Raw genomic sequence first — 21,301 nt, 5'->3', positions numbered from 1 at the left:
ATGTAACTTTCCAATCCTTACTCTCTTCAGAATAGACAAAGATGCTTATTATAAACCACAGATTTTACTGAAAGGGTAAACTGGAGAAGTTTTAATTGTACAGCGTAAGCCTGCCATTCATCTCTCTGCCTGGCTATTAATATCTTGGCAGTGTTATAATGCAATACAGCCTTTAATAGCTAAACCTCTCGGCAAGGACTACAAAAGAAGCAAGGATCCAAACAGTTAACTGTGCTCATTATTTTCATCACGCTTATTACTGTGCTATTTAATGTATTTGTTATGTTATTGTTTAATATAGTAACACAGCGCACACAGGATGCGCCGGGACCTGCACTGGTGCACACTCATGCCTTCTTTGGGAGGAGGGATGTGACTGAGGCTGGGAGATGCCTTCGGAGATGGAACAGAACAGCTTTTGATAATCTGCCGTACAGCGGGTGATGAGGTGAGGGAGGAGAAGAAAGTAAAAGCCTAATACACATCATATGTAAATAAGAGTATGAGACCATCCAAAAAGTTGTGAGAGGAAACAGAAAGGTCAGAAATGTTGCTGATTGTGATGGTCAGAGATCATCAAGCTAAAACCATCGCAGGGTGAGACACAGGGCAGTGTTATACACATGTGCCAGCTTGGGTCCAAACAGCGGGCTGTGGTTCCCCAGAGCTGTGCCCAAGGTTACAAGCCCTGGTGGGCATCTCCTGGCTCTTGTGGGTATGTCTTTGTGGGACACTGTCACAGTGCCGGCGCTGGAGTTGGGTTCACTGCACCTGCAGAGAGGTTAATATGTAACCTGGATTATCCACCCGTGGATAATAGAGACATGAATGTGGAAAGTAATAGGGGAGGCATGAAGAGCATGCAGAAAAAGCAAGCGATTTTATTCTGTCAGAGCTAGTATCAGCTTGTGACAGACAAAAAAGAAGCAATAACATCATTATATCCAAGGTAGAATTATTTAAGCAGAGGGAAAATAAAAAGATAATGAAGATGTGGGAATTCTCCCATCAAAGCAGATGAGCTGAGTGGTGGAAGAGAGTGAGATAACATGATCGGTATTGAAGAAATTTCCATTCTTCTCATTTCTGAGTGCTGTTCAAGTCTTCTGTTGGATTAGCAGGTCCTAGAAATGATGTCTTGCAAGATCAGTTGCTCCTGTGTCAAATCCTGGGTAGGTGCATTGCATTAGGGAACTGTAATGCAGCGACAAGACTCAGACAAACTGTCAATAGCAAGAAGGAATTCTAAAAATTGCAGCAGACAAATTATTTTGCCTTTTCTATGAAGCTGTCTGGGATTGGAAGATGCGGTTTAGAAAGTCAGAGCCTTTCCATGCAGCTTGGGCGTGGTGGTAGGCTGGAACGTGACAGAGCAGACAGTCAGATTGCCACCTTGGTTTTGGTGCTTTAAGTACTATGATGCTGCACAATACAGAAATGAGCTTTGGTCAAACAAGATGAAAGGAAATACAGCTGTACTGACTGGAGGATCCACTGTCTGTCTAAGTTCAGTTTTGCAGCCCTGGAGTAGTTCAAAGAGTAGGGCAAACTTCATCCTATTTTTGATGCAAATTTTGCTGAAAGTATTCAGAGGTGGATATGGAGAAGCTGTGAGAGTATCTTATTTCCAAGAATGGAAGTGGCTCAAACGCAGGTTCCTGTCTCTGTTTTTTTAGTTTCTATCACTGGGGAAAAACAGCTTCAGCTGCCATGACGGGTGGTTTTGTTGTCAGAGAGTGTTGCCTCTGCAAAGAGAGTGTGACACAGTGACTGTGCAAGCTAAAAGGTGGTAGAAATACCAATGTGAAATGTTGTTGTAGCCAGTCCTGGAGGAATTTGTTCCAGAACAAGAGGACAGGCATGATTTTAAGTGTCTGCTGCCATTAAACTCCATCCTTGCAGGACCATTCCCCACAATTGTATTTTTCAGTTTTGATCTGTTGATGAAAATGCAGGATGTTGATTGGCTTTAACACACAAGGAGCAGGTAAGGAAGAGCATCTGGAAAACATCATCTGATATTTTTAGTGGTGTGAGGAGTAAAATAGAAATGTTTGGGAGAGCTGTAGCAACTCCAAGTGTGGCTGAAGCCAGCAAGTGACAGCTCTGCCAGAGGTGCTGTACAAACTCCTCTCATTCAACAGTCCCAAGCTACAGCTCCTTCTCTCTCCATCCTCTCATTTCTGCATCTCTCTCTTGCCATGGAAACAACCTTGTGTCTTGTGGCATCCCAGGTTGAGCCTTCCTCTTCAGCTCTATTACTCCACTCACTCCTGAGTCGCTTTCCCCCTTGCCCCCCTGTCTCTGGCTCTGCAAACTGCCCTGCTTCTGCCCTGCAATACCCCTCTGCATCTTCCCGAAAGATGCCGCTGCCGAGGCCTGTGCAGACGTTCGGGTGTCCATGCTTCCCGCGGGCTGTGGTGGGGCTGCCCCTGGGAGTGACGTTTGCTTGGTGCTCAGGTCAGGTGAGCCTCTTGAAGACATTTAGGAGGAATACACGCTCTGTGCAGAAGCAAATGTGTTTGGGTTCTGTGGCTGTGTTGGTCCTAAACAGAGATGCAGTTAAAAGAGATTTTCCTGAGGTCTAACATGTACTGGGGACAACATGTTTTCTGATGCTTTAATTCTTACTGAAAAATAACAACTTACATTCATTTATCTGCGCATGGACAGTATCAAAATAAACCTTGGAGCTCACCCGGGAGGGATCTGCACGCTGGTGTTTCTCCGCAGGGTTTTGCGGTGGTCTCTGGGCAGCGCAAGTTACTTCTTGTTCAGCGTTCTGTGTAATTCAGGTCCTCTTTCTGCAGCTGAGGTTCTCACTTAAGGCATGTGTAGAAGGTAAGGTGTCCAACTGAGGAGGTGGTTGTTAAAAAAGAAAGAAAACCCATGGTCATCCAGCCAAATCAAATACCAGACGCACATCTGGCAGCCTTGAAGGGAAGGTAAAAGTGGACCTAATGGTTCAGAAAATGAGATTGCAAACTTCTTGAAGGCAAGGACCTTCCTTCCTCTGTGGATCGGAACTGCAGGGTCTGTGCAGCTGGGCTTGCCCACCCCGTGGACTGCGGCCATCGACCGCCCTGAAAACGTGCGGACTGAGACAGAGTCCAGATTTTCCTCTTCCTCATTTTGAGAGACATATAGTAGATTTTTAGCGTGACTCATTTCTGCAGAAGCCAAACACAAGCCGTTGACTTTCATGTCATTTTATACATTGATTTTGCTGTCATTTTGCCAGGCTCACTGGAAGATTCTTGAATCCTTGCAAACTTTTTGGCGCACACCCCTTCCTATTAGAGCAAAACAAGCAAACAAATTCTGAAGTATGTTACATGTTTAACTTCTGGACCTGGAGCTTATTGAGGCTGTGAAAGTTGAGTGGCCAATTCTAATTTTAATTTTTTTTTTTCTGGTGGTGATTTCCTAATAGCTTCACGGCCCATATTCAGGAATGCTTTCTGAATTTCAGAGAAGCTTGACTGTGTGCTTAAACTTCATTAAAGTTGATAGTACTTAGGCACACATGTAAAATTAAGCATGTGCTTATGTTTTATACAGCCTTTTGCAGGTGACACAAGCAGCTGCATATGGGTTTCCAACATGTGATTAAGTTCCAAAAGGAGTTTTTAAAAACAGTTTTAGTCAACCTTAATTTTCTGAAATTGGTAGCTTTAACAAAACCTATCTTTTTTGATTAAAATTGCCTGAGACGTGTCCCTTTTAAAAAGCTCTTCATTTAACTGTCACAATACACAGTCTTGTGTGGGATAGAGTTTGTTCATGTAAATTTGATTTCCACTTAAAGTGGTACAGACACAAAATGATTTCAATAGATCTTTATGAAAGCGGCGGTGCTGTTGCTTTCTCACCTCTGTCGATGTGGGGGCCAGGCAGAGGCATTAAATTGTCAGCTGTGCCGTTCTGCATATCGCAGATCATAAAGCTGGTCACCCAGGGAGACCAAAGGCATCCAGCCTTGATCTGCAGACATCAAGAGATGGGGGGATCTTGGAAGTTTGTTCTAGCATTTAATTACCTGCAATATTATGCATAAGTGAATATCTCTGTTATTTTTAAATAGAATTTCCCTGGCTTCGGCTTTCCAGCTGCCGTGTGTTTTTTCTATTTTGCTAGATTGGGCAGTCTTGTGGTATTTGGCACTTTCATTCTGTGAAGCTGTTTAGATATTGCTGTCGAGCTACTCTATCTCCTTCATAAGTGAAACCAAGTGAGCTCTCTATGTGTCTCCTCGTCAGCTGTTTCTGCTTTTCTGGGGCATCTCTCAAGTTTTGAAAATGCCGTCTTCAACAGTGGACACGGTATTTCAGCACGAGACTCAGCAGAAGTGTTGAAAGGAGTAAAATCACCTTCAGCTCTGTGCTTTCCTTGCTCCAGGATGGTGCGGCACTGGGCAAGAGCTCGTGTTTGGTGTGGTTTTTCCCTATGGAATATAAATTTAGAGTCGAGGGGCTGGGTATGACAGCTTACCCTGTGTGTAGGCGTGTGTAATTCATGGCTTGTCAGACATGTCCTGTGCCGTCGGAGGCATCCTCCTCTACCCTCTTCTCTTACGCCAGAAAAGGAAAGAGGAAGATCATGACTTGGCGAGGATGCGGAGATGAAGGGAGTCTTTACTCTTGGACATCACCATGGGATCTTTTATAAACATAACGTTCACGTCGTGTGAGTCAGCAGGAAGGTCTTCCTTTATTGCAGTAGACACTTAATGAGCTGTTTGGTTTCTACATTGATTAAACTTTGCAACTGTATTGGGGTAGTTGGTTACTCTTCGGTTATGGTTCCCCTTGGAGGCAGATGATGAGATATCCGATATCTCCTCTTAGTTTTCAGTTTTTCTGCAAGCAGCAATACTCTGCGGGGAACATCAGTTCTGCTTGATGGCTAATTAAACATTACTTTGTGACAATATTGGAGCAGATTTTAAGTTGGTGGGGGAGTGGGCAAAGAAAGGGGAAACTTTTAACAGTCACTATAATTATCAATAACAAGTCCTAATGTAATTGCATTAATTAAAAGAAAAAGGATATATTCCCTGCTGCTGTAAACTTAGTTAAAGTCTGTGAAAGTCATGCTGTGTCAAAAGGATTTCATGGCCAGCGTTCTTGCCCCGTGAACAGAGAGGTAGTGCTGTCCTGCAGAAGGCATAAAGAAAAAATTGATATATTCCACTTTATATTGTATATTCTGGTGATGAACAGCAGCGTTGCACTAATTCAATTTAATTCCCAAGGACGAGTGATTGTAACTCCACCCGGAGAATATTAAATTGCCTTAATGGAAAAATAAACTGGTTTTATTCTCCCCCTTCTCTCCCCATCTTCCCCATTCAGTTTTCAAATAACTTTATGTGCCTCCTTAGTTTATTAATACACTTCTCATCTTGCTGCTGATTTTGCATCTGGTAACACTTAACACAGACAAGACTCCCAAAGCTTTTGATCAGACATGTTAAGTAAACTATCAGGACCGTCAGGTCTGCTGCTCTGGCAGATGTTGGCTCGTGGGACAACTCCTCTCTCTTCATACCCTGACTGTCCCTTATCAAATCCATCCTGTTGATTTCATGTGCTTGAGGACCACAGTGCCTCTTCCCCATGTACGAGCTGGCCACGTACGAAGATCCTCTGACCGGCTGAACAGCATTTATTGTTTTGCTGTTTTCAGTAGCAGTGCAGTTTTGGGAGCACCATTTAGCCAGCCTTGAAATTTCCAGGACTTCCTTCCATGAACAAAGCATAGCAGTCAGAAACCCCAAAAAGCCAGGTGCAGGTTTGAGTGCTCGAGGTAGGGGTGTCAGTCTGGGATACAGGGAGCTGGATAACGCTGCCTGGGACAGAGCAGATGGGGGCTGGGGGGACCAGGCAGCACAGGACCTTTGTCTTGGCGTCTCCAGCTTCAGGGCACCTACAAGCGCATCCCTGGGCTGCAAGGCAGATCTTGTTGAGTGGTTTGACCTATTTGCTGCATCCTCTTTACTCCTGTCGCACAATTGCCTTCTGTTCTCCTAAAAGGGTGGCAATGGGACAGGGAGTGTTGCAAATCTCCTCCTGGGCTGTTGTCCATAAGTCACCCATGCTGGCCTTGGACCCAGTGCTTCAGCAGAGCGTGCCCCAAATCACGGAGCCTCTTGGCTAAACTTCTGTGATGCAGCTTCATCCTTTTGTGGTTTTGCTCACTCATCTAATATCCAGAGCCAGATCCTCTTCTGTGGTCTTGAGAAGTGTGGACAAACTGTGGGTCTTTGTGGCAAAACTTCTCTCCAGCATTAGAGGCAGGAGCCGTTCGGAAGGGAATGTAGGCCTGGGCTCTGCTGTGGCGTTACTGGTGCCCATGGACTCTGATGACACCCCGCCCCCAAGCAGAGCCAAGGTGCTGGTTTCAGACTGGGGGCCCTCAGGATGTGCAGAGGGCAATGGCTTATTAAATGTTGATGGAAGAAGGACCACTGGCCACAAACTGGTGCTCAGCATGGTGGTGGCTTGGATCTAGCCCCCTCTGATTGTGTGGAATCAGGACCATCCTGCAGTGAAATTGCAGCTGGATCTTGGATGGCTTTGACAGTGGTCTGTTGTCTTCTGGCATGTTTTGTCAGGGCTAGTACACCAAATACAGAGAATGAAATGTCCATTAAGGACCTGGGCTGGCCCACTGGGTTAGTGTCTTCATGGCCAAAAAGAGCTTGTTTGTGTCTGTCTGAGTTGCAGCACCTCGCTCCCACCCCTCTACCTGCTTTCCCTACCTGGGGCTGGTATCCCGTTGACAATAAGCTCCTTGGGACAGGGATATTTCCTAACTATTGTTTTTGAGCAGTGCCTGTCACACTAATCTCTAGGGAAATATAAACCTTTATTGTCATACAGATTCATAACTGCAACAGTCGTTGCTGTCTTTCATATGTGTCCCAGGAGGCTGAGTGCAATTGGCTGTGATTTCTGTTGTGTCGGCTACAAGGAGGGGAGAAGTGGGTTTCCAGGGGTTTGTCCAAGCACTGGCACTAAGGAGATGGTCAGTTATTAACCTGCAGAGACTGACATGTACCCACCAGCAGAAGTGGTTCCTGGCTGGTGTTGACTGGTGGATAGAAAGTACAAGTGGAGGCTTCAAGTAAATGACTATGGAGAGCCAAATCCCATCACCGGTGGTCAGTACTGAGTGTCCAGAGGAAAACGTAAAAGGAGAAGCAGAGAATTTTTAAGGATTTTGGTGTTTTCTTCCACGTGTTTCTCCGGTGGCTTTTGAAACCCATGAACTCATAACCACAGCATCTTGCAGCAGAAGTGGCTCTGCAGTTCAGCAGCATGTTGTGTGATGGAACACCTACTGCCTTTTCTTTGTTTCGAGACTGATGCCTTCTACTTTCATGCTTTCTTCTTCTGTTATCTGCTTTCTCTGTTTTGGCTTTTAAAAACAGTTTTATTATTTGTCATTTTTATAAGCCTCCTACACTACACTGAGTTTATAAATTGGTTGTTAAGGTTTTGCAAGATGTCTCCTAGCAGTGCTTAGCAGATAACTTTTCTTCATCTGCTGGTTCATTTGCCCCAGCTGTAAGCCCGTGCAGCTCTTCACAACACCTTGTTGCTTCAGAGATAGTATCAATTAATCCTCAGGATACGTGGTGCTGTTTGTATTTTCCATGAGTGGAGAAGTTACGTGTGGGACTGCGGCGATGCTGGACCCGTGCCATAGGTCTGGGGCTGGGCTGAGCTCGGACCTCAGGAGCGCAGCCCCCTTCACCCTGCTGTGTCTCCTGCGGTTTGCTGTGGCACAACTGCTGGTGTAAACTTTGACAAGGGAAGATATTTGGCACATGTATTGACCCTTTTTGGGGCAGTTAGGTAGGTAGGCTGGTGTTTAGTGGATGATTGCCCCCCACCCCATTTAAGTCCCATTCCAGATAGGCCCACCTGCCTTATGGGGTGATCTTCAAAAGTGGCCGGAGTTGTAAAAATGTTGCTCAGTTAAATGACAGCAGCATCTGAGAGACACCAAATGGTGCCTTTGAACAGCTACTTTAAACTTTTGAAGTGTTTTCCTTTGGTCCTGCTAATATCCCGCAACACAAACCAGGTAAAACTATTCTGTGCCTGAAAAAAAGAACAGGGGGAAAAAATAAATCAAAACCTAACTTCCCTTTGGCTTTTATCCTTGATGTCATCAAAAGACTAAAAAGGATATTTCAGGCCTGGCTTCAGCCTGATGGAACAGCAGGGAAGTTCTTTTCTATTAGATCCTTGATACAATCACGTCTGGTGAAATCACTGCGGTCACATCTGCTGAAATCTTCCATCATTTCGGATTTGTTTCAAAAGACTCAATCTTTCTGTTTTCAAAGGGCATGACTACTTTTCTAGCCCCTCCTTGGTGCCTGGAACAGTGATTAGGCATCAATCAAGCATCTTAGGTCCCTCTCGCCCAAATGCTGCAGTCAGCTCTTGTCTCCTTGTGTGTGCTTGGTGGGGCAGCCGCTTGGGACCGTTTTAGTGTACATTGAGGAATTTGAAAGAAAATGTTTGCACTTGCCTTTAGGCTCAGGGGAGAATAGACACAGCAGCTCATCTTCAGGGTGCATTATTTTCATGATAGATACCCTTGAGGGTGCATCTTTTTGCCACTGCAGTGTCTTTTGGGGCTTTAGATGGCTTTTGTGACCTTTAAAAGAAGACTGGGAAATTCTACAGTGAGAGAGATAGGGTAGCAAGGGTGTATGTCTGGAAAAGGATCTTGCCTCTGGCAGCGGTATTGCTGGAGAAAGTGCAAAAAAAGGGGGCTTTTGAGGAAAAATAAATGCCAAACCCCAGCCTGAAGTATATCAAGACTGAATCACTTCTTTCCTTCTCACAGTCTCTTCTTGTACGTGTAGTGCTTGCCATCAAAAATCAAACATCTTTCCCTCCTCTTCCCCCACCTGCCCCTAGCTAAAACGGGACATAAGAGCCCCGTCCTTCTTTCTCTGTCTGTGGCTCTGTCTAAGCCCAGTGCCCAAGGCCACAGAGCAGAAATGCTAACTCCTTGTTTGGCGAGCTGTTTCATTTGCTCTTCCTACCACCTCAGTGCCTACCCAAGGGTTCTGACAGCCTGCAGAGCGTGGCAGGCGGCTGCTGCGGCTGCAGCCTGGTGGAAACAGGCAGCGGTCACTGAATTTATGAGCTCTTGCCGCCTCGCCTGTGGCTCAGTCGCGTTTACCAGAGGAAAAGACAATGAAGTCTTTCAGGGCAAAAGTCCTTATTTACTATCTACTGGCTCACAAGCCCTGAATTGCCTGAATTTGCCTCTTCCTTGCTCCTCTCATTACTTTAGTCCTCCCTTTCCATGATTCCCTTTGCTGCAGAGGGCTTTTCTGCTCCCTGCTTTGCCTGATTCTCAGATGTGTAAATGCAAACACTGTTGATTTGTTGCAGCCCAAAGAGAGCTCCCCAGGCACCTCTGGCTCCCAGTAAAACCAAGGTGCCGGGAGCAGAAGACACCAGGGGGAGGGGAGGCAGCTTGTTTGTTCCAAGTCATTAGCTATGACCTTTCTTAATATCCGTGGTGTTCATCTCCATTCTTCCACTTGTGAGTTATGAGGTTATCAGTGACTTGCGATAGCAGAGTGTGCAGAGTGAGCTGATGCTAGAAGGAAGGTTGTGTGTCTAGCTGGAGCTCTGCTGTCTTGGATGTGTCTGTGCATATATAACAGCGCTGCATTTCCCAATGACAACAGCTTGCATTCCTGGGGCACAGCTCGGAGGATGAGCTGGCCACAACGCTCGTGAAAGCCACTCAGCTCAGCCTACTTTAGAGAAGACTTGAGCAAGGCTGAGGTGGAAGGGGAGAAGGTGGATCTCGATGCTGGAAAATTGCGCTGCAGCAAGCAAAGTCTTGATGCTCTGAAAGTGTTCAGGAGTCTGGCTGTTGCTTTATGTTGGTAGAAAATACACACCCGGGCTCTGGAGTTACTTCTAACCTGCTGTCCATGTAAGTCAGCAGGTCGCTACTGCAGAGTCACCCTCCATCTTTCCCAAAAGAGCAACACCGATGGGCATCAGCGTGATTTTCCATAGAGGCTCAGAGGCCAGCCTGGCAGCCCATATCACATCTCTCATGCCAGGAGCTAATTACTGTCCCAAGCTGCAGCACTGCGTGGCAGCAAACAGGGCATGGAGAGAGGGGAAAACAGAATAAAAGAGAGGCGGCTGGGTCTGGGTAGGGAAAGGAATTCGGAGCAGGAGCTAGGAAGGACATCTGGGAGCCAGATTCTTCTCTTTGAGCCCGTGGCAAGGAGCTGGCTTGGACAAACAAGAAGTGTTCTTGTTTCTCTGCTCTAACCTGCAAAATGTGGTAAGAGTCAGTGATCTAGGTTGTAGGAAAAGGTGGCATCTAGGGAAATCAGCGTGCTTTTCATGTCTCCTAGCTCAGTGAATAGTCTTACAGCCTTTTTAGCAGTGAAGCAAACTTTGATGCTGCGCATTGCCCTCTGCATGGCATGTTCTGTAATGAATGTCCCTTGGGGTGGTGCAGGGGGACCTGTGGCACTGACTGGTGTTGGGTGGTAGGATTAGCAAAATTAAAGCCAGTTTTCATCAGAACACCGTGAGCTGAGAGGGCTCAGGAGTGGATTACCATCACAGCTACTCTGAGCTGCACACCAGGAGTTCAGGGGTGGACAAACAAGCCAAGCAGTGAAGCTCTCTGCTGCTTTTCTCTCTTTTGCCTCGCAGCAGGGACTGAGCCAGGGGATAGGAGTGTAGGCATTGCAGAAGTTCACGTGAGTCTCTGGCATGAGTAATTTGTTGGACTGGGTTGGCTTATGTTTGCTTTTTGTCGAACTCACGTCGGTCGGGCCAAAGATAGCATCCTTTTTTTTCTAAACCCATTTTTCCATATTCTGTTGGCTGAAAGGGAGGGCGCACAAGCGACATGTCTGCAACAATGCTGTAAATCCAGACAGAAATAGAATTAGTGGTTCTTTCTGGTTCCGGTGTTTGTATCTGCGAGGTCGTGAGCTTAAACAGTCTGGGTTCCTCGGAGTAGAGCCGTGTCTGTGTGAACCTGTTGTGCCTTGGGACCTGGCGCTTGGATTTTGTTCCAGAGCGATATCATAAAACTTTTATAGCAATGTCATGATGAAGACCATGAGAAGAGAAATAACTTAACCCTCTCTTGCTAAAGTTAGCGTTGCAAATTCTTCTCCTGTTTCCACATGCAGCGTTCCCTCAGTTGAATCTGGAGCACTGTGGGGATAAAAATGCAAGAGTCATGGAGATAGGGAAGAGAGAGCAAGCAGAAACCTGTCTTTGCAAGGATTACCATCTCTTACATGTACTTAAAGTCCAGTCCTCTCCCAGTAGGCCCTTACAGAAATCGGTAGTGTTATTTGTTGGCACTGTCGTACTGTATTGTGCTCCAGCATTTGTAGAATTGGGCTCTTAATCTATGTTGATTATGTTTTAATTGAATAAATAAATCTTTTACAGAGCCCAGAATCAATAGAGATGTTTCCATGCTATTTTATTTTATTTTTCTAGGTTTCCTAAGGACATTTAACTTTTACAACCTTTCAACTTGTTCTGCAGCATTTGCTAGTCAGCTATTGCGTAATTGTACTGGGGAATGAGAACCTGGGAACAATATGGCCCAGAAATGCTAAGAAGCAGAAATGAAATCGGCTGCTCTTCTCATCTGCCACCATCCCTGCTCTTCAGGATCAGGGTACCAAACAGGCCAGGGCTCCAGTTTTATGCCTCAGTCTGCCATTGACTCGATTTATCACCTCAAGTGTCAGGGCTTTGGGTGCCCTTTGCATCCCTGGCCCTCTCCCCACCCCCATTTCCAGGCTTTTGGCTGCTTAGCTTAAAAGTTCTCTGGAGTGGAGCAATCACAGTTTTTGTGTCTGGGAAGCCTGTGCCTGCCCTGTAGTTACAGGCCAACAACTGGAGGATGGAGAAAAACCGAACAAGAGCCATGAAATGCACTAATAGTGGAAAGGAAATTGTACTTTAGCAGTTTTAAAAATCCAGGTGCCTACAGCTAGCCAGGAGTAACAGTCTGGGGTAATTCCTGTGAAAAGTTTTTCTTTATTTTTTTTTTTCTTTTTTAACAATAGTTTGACTAGAAAAACTTTGGCTCTATAGTAAATTTAGGCAAGAAGAATTGAGTTTGTAAGTAGTTTCTGTCCTGACTCTCAGCCTTTTAAATGATGTGTTCTTGCATAAAGCACATTGGAGCTTCCATTTTCTTGTTAGTCAAGCCAAATTTATTGTAATCCAATAAGATTTAATAATCATTAGGAACTAATGAATGCCTCAGCACATAGAAGCTTGGCAGATCAGAACCTGCCTGCTTTGCATAGTCTGTCTCTTTGACCAATATGCCATTTATGTGTTGGATTGATGACTGGGGAGTTCTGTAAAACAGGTAATGATTGAATGCTCCTGAGATTAAATTTAAAAAAAAACTCTCTGGAACAGCCAGTGAGCCAAAGGAAAAGGTGAATTCTTGGCTTGGAAAATTGAAGTAACTTGGTGAGAGTGAAGGCAAACAGAGCTGGATTGTCTGTGGGGAGGTGCTGGTATGGTCTGAACAGGCTTTACACTTGAAATTAGGTTAGTTGATAGGTAATTCTTTAGTATTTTTGTTACTGTAGTAGTCGAGCTGCAGATGAGTCCTTCTGCACTGAGCTCAGTACGTCGAGAGACTCTGTCTGGGGGATTTGCAGATAAGTCAGTCATGGAAGGACGGAAAATATTGACTATGACTCAGGTTGAGAAAGGACTTTCAATATGTAATATTCCACTTGACTCAAGAACTCAGTTTCTGCGCACAAGCTGGCTCCGTTGGGCTAGCTCCTGGCACCAGCTTCACATGTGATAGGGTTCCTTAGCTGATTTTCTTGAATTTATTCCTGACAGAGCTGCCTAATTTCCAAAGCACTGAAAACATTGAGGGGGGAGACATCTCCTAGCTTGTACCTGCCATTGCGCACTGCTGGGAGGTACTGCTGTTGGGTCGGACTGTACAGCACAGAGGTCCTTCCCTGAGGTTTTGGACTAGGTTGATTTTTCAAAAGCAAAGTGTGTGAATAAGTCCTCTTTTAAAATGCTTATTCTAACAGGGATTGCACTGCAGCCCTTGAACGGTGGCTTGGGGATCACATACTCTCCTGCAGTGGTGAGACCTGGGTTTTACTTTGAGAGGTGCATGCTGGTGGTGAAAATTCATCTCTCTTCCCTTCCAAGTGAGCATCCCTACCAGCCTGGATACAAGTGGGGCTTGGCTGTTTTGAAAGCAGAGGGAAAGCAAGATGTATTGAATCAGAAAGGGTCCTCAATGTAGGTTGGTATTTGCTGTGGCCCTGGGCTTGCCTGTGTAATAGGCCTTTTCACAAGGACCTGATTTATGTTATTTTGTGACCGCTTATTGAAAATCATGCCCTTCACCTTGAATCTGCTAGAAATGAATTGGACTTTTTCACTGCTCCTTGAAGGAACTAATTTTTTAGATGGAAATTGTGAAGTGTTGAATCGGACAGGTACAGCTACCGTAAACTGATGTAAAATAAATACGGATGCAGGTGGCCAGTCGCTGGCCACTGTGGCTTGCAGATCTGCTCTGTTTGTGCTTTGCTTGGCATGGGAATGTGGCAGAAGAGATGCTCTCAGGATCCAGGTGCTCCAAGCTTGTCCCCAGCTCTGGCTGCCCAGCCAGGCATCCTTGTAAAATGCATCTTCTCCATCTGTGGGAGCAGGAATTGTCCTGCTTCCACCTCAGCGGCAGATTGCACATGGAGTTGTGTAATCCTCTCAGTCAGTTTAACACAATGGCACTACTGTTGGAAATACATGAAGAAAAAACCCCAGAGCAGCCTAAATCCTTGTGAGATGGAGGCTTGCTGCTGGTTCTGGGAGAGAGCTATAGCATTTCAGCATGTTTGTCCCTGCAACCCGAGAGTTATGCTGGGCACGGTAGCAGCTCTATGAGGACGGTAAGAAACCATATGCCAGGCCAAGTGGTTTGAATAACTGGAATTCTTCTTTCTTCTTTAAGGTGAATCCTGGTGGCAAGACACTTGAGGAGAGGCGGTCCAGTTTGGATGCAGAAATTGACTCTCTGACCAGCATCCTGGCCGACCTAGAGAGCAGCTCTCCTTACAAACCTCGGACTCAACAGGTTAGTGGCACACTGTGTAAACAGAGAGTGGGAGAGTGGCCAGCATCAGCTGCTGGAGTCAATTTGCTAACCACCTGGTATTTGTTGCAAGCAGGCGTGCCAGTTCCTCCTGATAGCATCCAGATGTGGCTGTCAGTGGGGAGAAGGGTGCCGTGCTCTGAAGGGGGCACCGGCTCAAAAGCTGCCGTACCTTTGAGCAAAGGGCCTCTGATCCTGATTGTTAGATTGCCACAGAGATTGTTAGAAAAATACTTGCAAAAAATGGCATTTCATTCGCCTCCACTTTCCACCAACAATAGCTTGTGAATTAAAACCTGCTCAGCTCACAAGCACTTCTACGCTTTTATTTTCTCGTTGTTTTTCTGTTTTGTTAACTTTTATCTGTCACACTGCCAGAAGGATCCAGATATCCGTGTCTCAAGTTGTTTTCTTTTGTTTTTTGTCATCTAATCAGTGGCGACGAAGTGGCTTGGATCATAGCTCAGCTGTCAGGGTGGCTGTAGCCCAGCGAGGCAGACTGGAATTTGCACTTACTCTGCTGTGTCTAGACAAGGACTGCAGGGGTGACAGCAGCTCAGCTAATTTTTGTCACTCATCTAGGTAGTGCTTGAGTGGAACTATTTAAGTTCTGGTGAGATGTCATCTATTTATCAGAGGAAGTGGTGACACCCCAGTGGCACTTTAAAAAGGGCAATTCTTGAGACCTCGCAAAATCATCCCACGTGTTTGTGCCCAGTTGTGCCCTGCCTTTGCTTCCTAATCTCATGACTGGTCTCGTTTCTTACATGTATATGGGTGTGTAGGCACGTATGCAGCTATATGCATGCCATGTTTGTCTTACCAATGTCATCCTTGAATGAAACCCCAAAAGTAAAAATTATCAAAGGAATAGCTGAGTGATGCGGTGCGCTCCCGTTACCAGACCTTCTCTTTGCTTTGTGGTTTTTTGGTTCTTTTCATTGCTGCATTTGTTTTCAGCAATTAAAAAAACGATACCCTTGGATCAAGAACTGAAGTAGTGATCAGAGTTCATTTAGATTTGCTCTTGTTTAAGTATGTGAACTTAGCAAAAGCAGAAATAAATCAGATTTGTGTGCTTTTGAAAGCATCCATCGGCCAGAGCACAGAGGCTCTGGCACAGTGACCTGTGTGGTTTCTGTCCCTTATTCAGGGACCTCCCAATAAATTCTTCTTTCATTCTAGCAGCATGTACATGGTTATTGCATAAACTTACAGACTTGTCCTTGAAAAACAGTCTGATTTAGGTCAGTCAGTCAAAAAGAGCAACAATACGATTCAGTGCTTTTCCCAGCGGGTTTTTTTTGTTGTGATAAATGAGACAAGTGTTAACAGTGACAGTGCTTAGGCACCGTGTCAAATAACCCGTATTCATTTTGTTTGTGTGGGCCAAACACATGCGAATACGCAGTTATGGGAAATGCTTTATAGTGTCAAAACACTGCAAGAGTTCACTGAAAGAGGTTTGAAGTCACCATTTTCCTTGGAAGTACCGGCGGTCAGCTCCAGCATCTTTGTAGAGACGTTTAACTTCTGTAACCACTTCACTGAGTGTGTGTAGTTTGCTGGCAGTACTGCTGACTGTCTCCTGATACTTCTTCTGTTGGGATCTGGTGTTCCGTGAGTAGGTTGGGTTTTCACTTTTATTTTGTACCTATGCCATTAAAAAAAAAAAATAAAAATAATTATTTTGTGGCATTCAAATGCAAAAATCTGCAGGTGTATTTTGAGTTTCTGGAGGATCAGAAGGCATAGCCCAAGTTTTGGATTTGATCTGGCTGCTTAAGTTCATCATCCTCCAAGATGGCTTGTGCTGCCCAGTGCATGTGCTTGTTCCCCTGCCCTTTTGCCCACAGTTCAGGTAGGGGCTCCAAAGACTTGTCCGCAGTGCCTAGGAGCAAGAGGATGCTGCTGCTTCCTGGAGCGTTACAATCACTATGTGTGATCCAGTGGGCAGAAGAAGCTGAATTTCATTTCTGGGACCAAATCCCAACTTTCTTTGTTCAGTTTATCAGACTTTTCAAGATTTATTGGTTAAGGTAATGATGTCCTGTGAAAAGTACAGCTGCGGCAACTTCTAACTATAGCTGTTAGAGTTGAATGTGTCATCTGATGTAATTAAAAAGTACTCGAACAAGTCCTTGAAAGGTGGAACTAGAACGTAAAGCTTTGATATTTTCCTTTGTTTGATCTGTACTAAGTATTAAAACTGGTGACTCATTTGATGGTCTTATAGTAGGATAATAGATTAGGCTGCAAATTGTGAGGTACTTAGAACATCAGCACATTTATTGGATTACACCTTAGCTGACCTTTCCAAATTTATCAGGATAATGGCTGCAGATAGGAAAATAGAGTTACAACTTGTTTTCGGAGAAGACGTTTCCAGTTGTGCTTATGTGGTTAAAGCATTATAATAATTTTATAGGTATACCTTGCCCTTGGGGATACTCCTGTTCGGGTATAAAAGAAATTTTATTGTTAGGTTTCTTTTTTATATTATCTTGAAGATAGTTTTAAAGCAACATAGACTAAACTGTAACATAGTCCTCTCTCACTGGAGTAGGAGTGATAGCAGGATAATGACAAGCAGTTCGTTTGACATGCCCTACCTATTGGCATAAATTCACACAGAGGGAAGCTCTTTCAATCCTTGGTACGAGTTCAGGATCGCAGTGAGATGCGCTACGCCGGGAGGTGCTTCTGAAGCAGAGGGATTTGTACCCTCCGCGGTAGGTTTGGAAAGTCCATAGTACTTCTCAGAATGGATGGGCCAGTGTCAACCCCGGACGATTCCCCTTGGCCAGCAGACCTGCTGCTGAGGACATGGAGAAGTATGAATCTCTGCACCACCCCTGCCTTGTTTACCTGGGCACTCTGGTAACGTTTTCTGTGTGCCAGGCAGGTGACAAGGACATTGGCCTGAGTTAAAAATGACCACCATTAGTAGAAGGCAGGGAGAGAGTTCTGACACCTGCAGTCAGCAGCACCTTCCTTGTACCCAGTGGTCCTGCCTAATTCAAGGCAGGAATTTCAAGGAAAGTGAAGGTGGAGGGGTCGGTCACCCAGGTCCTGCTGGCTGCTCCCCATGCTTCAGGCAGAGGTGGTAGGGTGCTGTTGTCCTTCAGAGCTGCGTTGATCTCTCCTCAGAAGCGACGAGTTTGAAAAGCATTTTCTCAATATAAATCCTTTATGGAGCAGAGATCTTTCCTCTGCATAGCAGCAGGTTTGGTGGGAGGAGGTCCTTCTACAGGTCTGGTACCCCAATGTCAGTCAACCCTGACGTTGCTAAACCTCAAAGTGAAAGATTCTCTCAGGCTTCATTTCTGGTTAATTCTTGTCTCTGTCTTGAGGCAGTTGGGAGAGTCCCCCACAGCAGAGGTTTTCTAGGCACTGATAGCTTACTTCATATTGGCCATCAGCAACATGAGGGTGAGAAGCAGCTTTCAATCACCATCACATCAGCCCCGGGCTGAGCCCAAGACTTGCAAGTGAAAGTCTTTCTGACTGAGTCACAGAAGCATTCAAAAGTGATTAAAATGCTAGGTTTTTTTCTTTATAAATTGCACATATCAAAAAGAGCAGAAAATTACAAGACTTAAATCATCATCTTTAAATGATGCTGTGTTGCAGCTAAGGATGCCTTCTGTTATGTGAGGTGGTGTAGGAGAGACCCTATTTCCAGAATTCAGCTGGAGCTGGAGTTTTAGAAAGAACCAAACGTGACCTGAGCTTGAGAGGTTTCTGTGTGACCTTCACCAGAATGGTGAAGCCTTCTGGTGAGTGAATTGGAGGAGACCAACATGATCTCAACATTACTGAGATGAGCTTGCCTTAGGTATTGTTTGAAGAACTGCAGATGTATTATGAAAGCATCTAATTAATATTTTCCTCCCGTTTGGTAAAGTTTAAAAATGCTAGTGTCATGAGTAAGGTGCTGCTCTGGTGTAGCTGCGATGTGGTTTTTGTTTACACATCACACCTTCTAAATTGCAGTGGCCCATTGGAAAGTTCAGAGGTAGAAAATCCACTGTGCCTCTCATTAGGAAGAGGAGGTTATATAGCCAAAGCATTTAGGTGCATAACTTCCATGGATGGGAGCAGGGGGTATTCCTAAATTAGGTGAACCCCGACTAGGGGGCCTGGTGAATGCTGAGATTGTCTGGCTCCTTTATTAAAAGGTATCTTCCCCAATTTTTACCAGTTCTGCATAAATTCTTCCTTAAGAGATGAGTGCAGCAAGGCCTTAAGCAAAAAAATGTGCCAAACTTCATCCCATAAAATAAATGTTTCATTTTTTTAAAAAACAAGAAAACTTTGTGACTCTGGAGAGAGGGCTTCCAGCAGAGGCTGTGAAAATGAAATATTAGAAACAGCAGCATACAAAAGCTCAGGATTTTTTGTTCCTGCTGTGAATTGTGTATTGAATGCTGCTTGCTTTGTACAGAATTGGACACCTACCTTCTGAAACTCTTGAGTTTTACCCCAAATTTCCAACAGACAGTCTGTTTGGCAAAACAGGACTTTGTGGTAGGTGTACCAGGCAGGTAGTAAGATGTACCTGGCCCAAAGGTAATTAGCCTTTTTTAAAAAGCAAATACTGGGTGGCCAAACTATGGAGTATTTAAATAGCAAAAAAAAACATGCTTTGATGGTCAAGATCAAATCTACTGGTGTGCAGCTCTCGAAGGCAGCTTGATCCAAAGGGGACTGGCCTGACATGCTGGAGACCTGTTTCATTCCCAGGTACCACCACTGTGCTAAATGACCTTGAATGTAGCATTTCTGCCCTGCTTCCTCTCAAAATCTCTTCTGTGCTTGTAGCTTGACAGTCTCTTCAATGTGATTTGCCTCTTTCAGTGTGATTTGAAACCTTGGTCTGGTTGAAGGCCTTTAGGTGATGTGTATCATTGCCCCCAGTATTAGACATTTGACACTATCCAACACCATCAGCCTAAGTGAGTAATATTTTGAGGGAAAAGCAGCTCATTCTCAGAGTGAGCTGCAGAACAGTAAAAAGTAAAGAAAATTAAATTTAAAAATCATGATACATTTTCATTAAGTTCCAAACATACTGGGAAATAAAGTCTTCTAATTTAATTTAAAAAGGATTTTTAAATTTAAATTTAAAAGGGATTTAAATGTTTGACAGTGTTGGTTGTTATTCCATCACTTCTTTTGACAATCATCTGGGGATAACAAAAGCAGTGAAAAGGCAATGGACATGTTTTCTTGCAGAGTGATGGGACAGGATTGAACACTTTCAGCTGCAGGATGGTAAATCACAAAACAAGGCAAAATGTTGAGCGCTGAAGATTCCTAGGAGCACTCTTCCATGTGCGTTTCTAATTTTAGTGCCCCACTTATAGCTGTGCCAGGAATGCACGGCTAAGAGTTCAGGAGTTTTATCTTTGTTTACATGGAGCTGTATCTCCAACCGTGAATAAAGCCTCCTACTCAGCAAAGAGCAGCACATTCCCCTGGCATCAAAAAAGAGCTTTATGATTGCTCTTGGTTTGGGCTGTGAGATTGACATACGGATCTGTGAAAACCAGCTCGCTGAATCTGTATTCAACGCAGCGCATGCAAATTTGCTAGTCCAGGCTCAGTCTGGTTTCCTTGTTCCTGTTATTTGCCTGTGCCTGGCTTCTTAGGTTGGTACGCACCGAAAAGATCTTGCAAGCACAGTCTGCGGAGTATTTGATAGCATCCCAGTTGTTGTCAGGAAGGTTTTTCTTTCTTTTAAGAGTGAAAATTTAGGGGTACAAGTAAATTAAGATTAATTAAGTGGTTTCCGAACTAATTCGCTCCCTCCTGTAGCATTTATGTGACAGAGAGTTTGTGGTTCCTCAGTTATAGGACTTGGTGGGATTCGGCTGTTTCAGATGTTCAGAGTGGTGCTGAGTCTTTTCTCAGTGCAATTTGGGCTGAAATCAATGGCTTCACTTCTGCTGTCTTCAGATGTGATATATGAGGTAAATAAAAGTGCCCAGGCCTCTTTCTGCTGGTCTGAGCACATCTAATCTGTGGGCATCTGTGCAGCTTTCCAAAGAGACTTCTGAGCCTAGCAGCACAGTGTGGTAGCCACACAGTGCTTTCCCAGTGGCTCTCTGCATTTGTTCACTTCAGGTCTGTGCATTTTGGGTTTTGTGGGCTTTTTAATCTCCTTGGTTGTGGGACAGAAGGTCTTGTTGGGAATGAGCCCAACTGCTGAAACTGAGAAGCATCCCCCATCCATACTAAAATGTTGATGACCTTTTAGTGGGAACATCCAGCTACTCCAGAGCTACGTCTGCTACACAACACTTTTTATGAAGGTTGTGAGTTGCCACCATCTCCCCGCTGACTTGGATGGCTCACGTGGACACAGAGGGATGACTTCCTCATAGAATTGTGCCCAAGGTGGTGTTGAGCTGGTGAGCTCCAGCATTCGTAGCAGCACTGGAGGGCTCATCCAGGCTCGCTGCAGGGCTAGCTGGCAAGAGCTGTTCTCAGCAGGCTGTGACACTTTTGCCATAGTCACAGACATCAGGAATTGCATGGGCTGTTTTAAAGATGGGGTCACATTTGAGACCTGCTCCTGCTTCTGGCTGCACCACACTGGCTTTGCGCTGTTTGGAAAATCTGGGTGGGTGACTTACAGTAGAAAAGGAAGCGTCCCGTCTGGAGCAATTTCAGTGGGTTCCTCCCAGCACTCGAGAAGCAAAGCCACTATGTCCTGGAAGCTCTTCCTTCTATTCCCACACCCCATGGGTGGTGGCTGAGGTGGTCCTGAGGTTGAAGATTTCTAGGAGCACTGCTGTGGGCGTGCTGGCTGCGAGCCGCACGTATCTGATGTGCCTGAGGGCAGAGGAGCGTGCACAGGGCGGGGGATGTTCACCCACCTGTGTGTGAGTGGGGAGGCACAGCCAACAGATGATTTCATAGAATCATCACGTCATTTAGGTTGGAAAAGACCCTTAAGATCATCAAATCCAACCGTTTACCCAGGACTGCCCAGTCCACCGCTAAACCGTGTTCCTGAGCGCCACATCTACACATGTTTTAAATACGTCCAGGGAAGTTTGGGTTTGGCCTTTCTCTACAAGAAGGGAAAACCTTCCTGTGATCA

At 45.1% G+C, this 21,301-nt stretch overlaps 1 protein-coding gene across 5 annotated transcripts in view; it reads left to right on the top strand.

The window, feature by feature from the left end:
• The window catches only part of LOC119156532 (LIM domain containing preferred translocation partner in lipoma), a 356,284-nt gene that overhangs the window by 171,498 nt on the left and 163,485 nt on the right, over window positions 1-21,301 (top strand). For all 5 annotated transcript variants that reach the window (XM_037406345.1, XM_037406347.1, XM_037406344.1 and 2 more), the window contains one exon: window positions 14,050-14,172. In XM_037406345.1, the coding sequence (XP_037262242.1) occupies window positions 14,050-14,172 (123 nt within the window). The remainder of the gene's footprint in view (window positions 1-14,049; window positions 14,173-21,301) is intronic.

The sequence above is a fragment of the Falco rusticolus genome, chromosome 13 (assembly GCF_015220075.1).
Source record: "Falco rusticolus isolate bFalRus1 chromosome 13, bFalRus1.pri, whole genome shotgun sequence".
Lineage (NCBI taxonomy): Eukaryota > Metazoa > Chordata > Aves > Falconiformes > Falconidae > Falco > Falco rusticolus.
This window is presented reverse-complemented; position numbering and strand designations above follow the sequence as displayed.